The 6948-nt window shown below is 32.8% G+C and overlaps 1 protein-coding gene across 1 annotated transcript in view; it reads left to right on the top strand.

Annotated features, from left to right (window-relative positions):
- Positions 1-6329, top strand: part of LOC106471194 — a 69427-nt gene extending 63098 nt beyond the window's left edge. The window contains exons 7-8 of the mRNA XM_022399819.1: positions 1603-1828; positions 2631-6329. Of these exons, the coding sequence (XP_022255527.1) occupies positions 1603-1828; positions 2631-2725 (321 nt within the window). The 3' untranslated portion in view covers positions 2726-6329. The remainder of the gene's footprint in view (positions 1-1602; positions 1829-2630) is intronic.
- The last annotated feature ends 619 nt before the right edge of the window (positions 6330-6948 follow it).

Genomic DNA, 6948 nt, shown 5'->3' with positions numbered 1-6948 from the left:
CTGCTTGTATCCGGCGACTCGCAGATTGTGTGGGATTGACCGTCGCATTAAAACGACCACGTGGCTTAAAGAAGGAGCGTGTTTTCTGTGACCTGCTTGGATCCGGCGACTCGCAGATTGTGTGGGATTGACCGTCGCATTATAACGACCACGTGGCTTAAAGAAGGAGCGTGTTTTCTGTGACCTGCTTGTATCCGGCGACTCGCAGATTGTGTGGGATTGACCGTCGCATTATAACGACCACGTGGCTTAAAGAAGGAGCGTGTTTCTGTGACCTGCTTGAATCCAGCGACTCGCAGATTGTGTGGGATTGACCGTCGCATTATAACGACCACGTGGCTTAAAGAAGTAGCGTGTTTTCTGTGACCTGCGACTCGCAGATTGTGTGGGATTGACCGTCGCATTATAACGACCACGTGGCTTAAAGAAGTAGCGTGTTTTCTGTGACCTGCTTGAATCCAGCGACTCACAGATTGTGTGGGATTGACCGTCGCATTATAACGACCACGTGGCTTAAAGAAGGAGCGTGTTTTCTGTGACCAGCGACTCGCAGATTGTGAGTCGAACTTCTTAAATGTCAGAATGTTAACGATTTGTAACTCTAACACGATAATCAAAGTACTTATGTTCAACTGTTTCACCAGTATAATAATGTTTGCTCATATTACTGTGTTGAATATTTGTGAATAATGATTGTATCAGAATTAAGAAAATTCGATTTTGCTATCTTTCTATTGGCGCTTGACTCACAATCCCTACAGCCGTGAGAGCGTTACAATGTGACGTTCAATCCCACTTTTCGTTGGTAAAAAAGTATCCCAAGCGTTGGCAGTATTGACTAGCTGCCTTCCCTCTAGTCTATCATTTCTAAATTAGGGAAAGTTGTTGTTATTAAGTACAAAGCTAGACAAAGGGCTATTTGTGCTCTGCCCAACATGGGTATTGAAACCCGGTTTCTAGTAGTATAAGTCCGCAGACATACCGCTGTGCCACTGGGAGGCTAGAGAAAGTTAATGCAGATAGACTTGAGAAGCTGCGCATGAAATTCCAAAACAAACATGTAAAATTTTCCGTCTCCAGTAAAGATCATTCTACGAGTTTTCAGAATAACATGTAAGACAGCGGTATGTCTGCGGGCTTACAACGCTAGAATCCGGGTTTCGATACCCGTGGTGGGCAGAGCACAGATAACCCATTGTGTAGCTTTGTGCTTAATTACAAATAAACAATAAACATGTAAGAAAAATGAACTCTAATATTCTTTTTATTAAATGGATCGGCTTTCCTTGAACATTACTAAAATACATGCTGTACGATGCCGTTTCTGATCCTAATGATTGTTTTAAAGTTAGTTGTTCTTCTAACTGAATGATCTGTTATAATAACAGCCAAGCGTCACCTTCTGGCATTGACTAGAATTATCAGTTTACAAAACATTTCAAGCAATAAGTGCTGAAAGATGTTGTGTAATGTTTAAAATTGCTTTTCAGTTCTTTTCAAAATAACTCTTGGCAAATAAAGAAGGCGATAATTCAGCGTAGTTCGTACTATTATTGTTCTATCTTTACGATTTATTGCCAGAATATCTTTGTTTTCATTTAGGCCTACAACAGGTACTTGGTGAACTATCCCTTCCTTCTGGGCAGAGATGGAACGATCACAAATGTTCTAGGGCTCCGATTTGTTGTAAGAAAGAAACACTTTCAAAACGGAGAAATGCATCTCAAGTGTACGTCGACCTTATCTGAAGTTATGAACATGACCACCAGGGAGGAAGTATTTGGCAGTCATCATAAGAATTCGGGATTTCACGCATCCGAGAGCAAAGGTGCAAAATCTTTTAACTATTAGGACTAATATATATATATATTGATATGTTAAAGTATTTATGATATTATTTTTAATATTATTCTAATGCATTTCAGAAGAGTTGGCAACGTAAAGTTTATTACGTCAGGAAGAAGTAATATAAAGGCTATTTCTAAGCGATTTCTAGAAAAACAAAAAAAAAGCATCAAACAGCTACTACTTTCTGACCGATATGCAAAAACTGTGTGTACAGCTCCTAGAATATGTGTTTTTTTTATTTATAACGGCCACTAATTACCCATGTAGAATGAATAATTAGAAACGATATGTTACGATAGCGGAAGTCACGTGGCGCTGGTAGCACGTTATGAAATTCTCGAAGAATCTTGAATTGTCCTGGCAACTCTAGTCTGTTCCATGCGCCCTCTTTTTTAGTATATAAGCCCGGCAAATATAGCAGGAATGATATAGATAGAGAGATTGAGGATAGAGATACTCGAGACAAGCCGTAAGTAAAGTGTGTGAATCACTGTGATTTATAGCGTGTGTCTATAAAAGTAGTTAAGTTTAAAGTGACTGTGGAAATTAAGTGTATGACAAAGTTTGTAACGAGAAAGAATAAACTAGTTTTAATTAAGAAAGAACTTGTATCGCTGAAGTTTCTCGGAAATAATTTTTACGGGAAATTATCAAACAAGCAGATACGTAACAGATACTTCGGTTATGTTGATGTTTGCTTTAGACAGTCTTACTTTTAATGTAGCCAAAAGAATAATAAAAGTCTATACATCGTTATTTTAATGTATGATTTTGTATTACAGCACAAGGAAATGGTGTTCAGCCAATCAGAAGTTATTTTCTTCCTGTTCCTCTGATCGTCGTATTAGCAGTAAAACGTTTGACCAAACCAGTCTAGCGAGGCTGCAACTGGAAAAAAAGCTTGACGCTGATTTGACAGTGTCTTGAACTCTAGTGATAAAAACTTAGACATTATGTCTATTTGCCACTATAGTTTTGACATACATTCCATTATATAGTAGAATGGTGTACTTCATGTTTATAATGTATACTTGATGGAAAACATGCGCGATGGAATCTGTAACTAAGGAAAAATATCATATACTATCCTTCTTAAAACATATGTAAGTTTGTATATCAGTACTATATACTTAAAAGATGCGGGTTTAAATATCACGAAATGTTTTAAGTAAACGTGTAAATCCAGGATTACCACATGTAATTTAAAACAGCGTTAAATGTTTTAAATAAATGTTTAAAAACAAAAGTACTACATTTTTTGTACTTTTTGTAGGTGGCTTATGAGTAAAGACTGAGAGTATGATATCATTTTTGACGTGTTTATGTATTCTAGCAATCGATCAATAATTCCACTTAAAAAAAATATTTTTTATTCTGTTTGTTATCTAGTTAGGGCAACTAAGCACTTTTAAATATGGATTACTTGGTTAATGTATTGCTAAACTTTGTATTCTTATTTACTCAGTTGTACACTGTCTCTACACAAACATGACACAACTATATATGTATGTATAAGTGATATAAAAACCAACAATAAGAAAAAAAACACCTCAGAAAATCTTTTATATATTGCCAAAGAAATGCATCAGAAGATTATAAAAATGTGTAATATTGTGCTAATTATCTATTTACTAATCTTATTTGGTCCTTATACATTCGGTCATTCATTATTTATGGAAGGGTTTCGTGGCCTTCAACCCTGACACACCAAAAAGCATCATAACTCAATTAAAAATGATGAAAAAAGAACATCAAACGTAGTACTCATATTCACTTTGGTATAAAAAAGCTGGTACTACTCTTTGTATTCAAATGAAATTTATAATACGCATCAATCAATAAAATTAGAATACTAAAATACCTGATTTTTTCCGGTTTTTTTTCCCTTGTGCAGATAAATCATGTTTTTTTTTTGTGAGTCAAAAGAAAGATGATTTATTACCCATAGAAATTTTGTGACGTTTTAAACAACCACAACCAATTATAATTCCAGTTTCGTTCTTAATTATCACTTTATGCCTGCTAAAACGTTCATAAAACCTTACGTACAACACGTTATATGGTTTCTAAATATACGTCTTTATGAGACAATAGATGGCGCTGTATATTGTAAAACCAAGTATAATTAATGTAAAAAAAAAACCACGTTGAAATAGAAATATATTTGTTTCTATTCCAACGTTGTTTTGTATGTTGCTGTTTCAACTTTGTGTTTCTACAATGATTTGATTTTATTCCATTATTTTCACATCTTTTTTGTGCATTTCAGCTCTTTTGACAGATATATATATACACACAGACACAATTTCGGTAATTGGGAACTACATTAGGTCAACACTTTTGAGTTTCATACTATATATATATTTAACTCGTGACTAATATGACTTGGCTAATATGTTGAAAATCAGGTGCCAAGACTGGTAAACCTTTATAAAAAAAAATTGAGCGAAGCATAGGATCTAGACCAGAAGTACTTTACATAAATAAAAATTTCGTTGCCTAAATTATGATCTTACGTAGATTTTAGGAATTTCAAAGTATCTCCGTTCAACGAATAAAAAAAAATAATATTGCCAGCATTAGATGATAAATACTTCTAAATATATTTACAGATTTATTGATGAATAAGGAAATGAAACTCAAAAGTGAAAGGTGTGTTTAACTTTTAAGTGATATTTGTTGCATTCCTGGTGTGCTATTAATTTTATTTGAAAGTTTTCAATATATACATACAATGCACAAACGTTGCATATTTTTAAAACGTTTTAATTACACTTCCTGTACCAGTTTTACAAGCCGTTTGCTACTCTCCAGTTTAAGTTAATGAAACAACTTTAAAATCGTATAAGATTGGCGTTAAATCGTTAATTTAATTAGCATGTGTGTGTGAACTGTAAATGAAAATATATATATTATAAGCAACGTGGGAGAGCAACAAATATCCCCTGGCGGGATAGTGGTAAGTAAGTCTTCAGATTTACAACGTTCAAATTAAGGATTCAATTCCCCTCGGTGGACACGGTAGATAGCTTGATGTGGCTTTGTTCTAAACAAGCAATTTTATCTAAATATCGTTGGTAAACTTCGTGGAAGTTATTCTTAGTTATTATTTATTTAAAAAAATTATACTACTTAAGAAACCAGTTTCAGAAAATTAATAAAAGCTACGAAACTTGTACAAGAAACTTAATACAAATTACTGGACCGGTACAACAAAGTTAAAATAACTTATTGACATCAGAAGGTTACTAAAGTTTACAAAACACGTGCAAAAAATTTAATAAAAGTTGCGAAAACCTACATAGCGTTTATGTTTATTTTATAGTCGAAACCATTACCAAGATAGTTTGATTTTGTTAAGAAAAAACTCGCCTTCTCAGAAGGAATATTGTCCAACTTGATTAACTAGTTATCTCTAATGTTTTATCATCTATTATCTTGCTTTAAATGTTCATTATTATTCCAAAAAAGTATGCATTTGTTTGATTGCTTACTTTTTTAATAGCCTTCCTTGTTAGGGTTGGCATTGAGTAAAAAGCAAAAAAAAAATCAACCAACTGATGCTTATCAAACTATTAACAAAAATATGAATTCATGTCTTAAAACTATATTTATATATTTGCTTATTTTTCATACAAATATTTTGTTTCGGGTTTCAGAATCTAGCTGGTTTTCGTAATTATTGAACTGACGTCTTACACTTCATGCTTAGTGTGTTATCTACAATATTGTATCAAGCTTTTGCAAGCATTGTATATGCATTTCAATGTCTTTTTTAGAACAATTTGTTACGATGAAACTTGTTAAAAAGTTCATAACAGATAACTTAAGCAAACATTAATACACTGCTTGTGTATACCTTGTTTGTAGTTTACTGGTGTTGTATAAACTTACTACAGAACATAATTTTACCCATAAGTCACATTAATAATGTTTTTATTGTTATCATTCTGAATTATTTTGTTTCGAACATTTAGATAACTTACAGTTTTTTGTGTTCTCAAACACTCTATAATTTGTAAAACATTCATAAAGTTATTATGACCGTTACCTCAATATTTAAGCATACGTATTGATCTTGATACTTAAAATTGCTGTAACATATCGTTTGTATATATATATATATGTTTTTATTATTTAGTTAACCTCATTCTGCAGATGTTACCGTACTTGAATATAACGATATGTTATTGGTATCTTCTTAGTCTCGTCCAAGATTAGCATAAGATTGTAAATGAATATACATATGTAGCCTTGTTAATTTTCACTGTAATATTATCGTCTCTCAAACACGTAGCCTTTGGATTGTAGTAAAAATATGATAATAATTTTGCCTCTCTATATAAATCTTAATAATTACAGTGAAAACCCAAACTTCAAAATTGTTTTCGTGTGATGATGAACATGTATGCGTGTGTACAGTTTGCACTTAGGTGTAAAAAAAGGTTATAAATCATCCAATAAAACAGTTGTGTCCTGTCTGTCTGTTAAGTAAATTATGCTTTAAACAATAAAACTGATCGCATAGTAAACTTAATATCAATATTTATATATATACATTAATGTCACTAATTATGCAAGCACAAAAACGATATACATACACTAGCCACAGACTAGTGGTGGAAATTAGATGATGGATTTAGTAATGACACAAAACACTATCACATAAAATATAAAGGAAAACCAAACAGTTTGTCCAAAGCATTAATTACTTTGTTTGGTCCCTTTGCTTTACAAAGACCATTACACCTTGTTTGAATGCTTCCGTACAGTTTATCAATGTGTAGTTGTTGACTTTGTACAGTTTATCAATGTGTAGTTGTTGAATTTGTACAGTTTATCAATGTGTAGTTGTTGAATTTGTACAGTTTATCAATGTGTAGTTGTCGAATTTGTACAGTTTATCAATGTGTAGTTGTTGAATTTGTACAGTTTATCAATGTGTAGTTGTGGAATTTGTACAGTTTATCAATGTGTAGTTGTTGAATTTGTACAGTTTATCAATGTGTAGTTGTGGAATTTGTACAGTTTATCAATGTGTAGTTGTGGAATTTGTACAGTTTATCAATGTGTAGTTGTGGAATTTGCACAGTATCAATG

Source organism: Limulus polyphemus, unplaced genomic scaffold, assembly GCF_000517525.1.
Source record: "Limulus polyphemus unplaced genomic scaffold, Limulus_polyphemus-2.1.2 Scaffold4465, whole genome shotgun sequence".
Taxonomy (NCBI): Eukaryota; Metazoa; Arthropoda; class Merostomata; order Xiphosura; family Limulidae; genus Limulus; species Limulus polyphemus.
The sequence above is the reverse complement of the archived record's forward strand: the minus strand, read 5'-3'. Positions and strand labels throughout refer to the sequence as shown.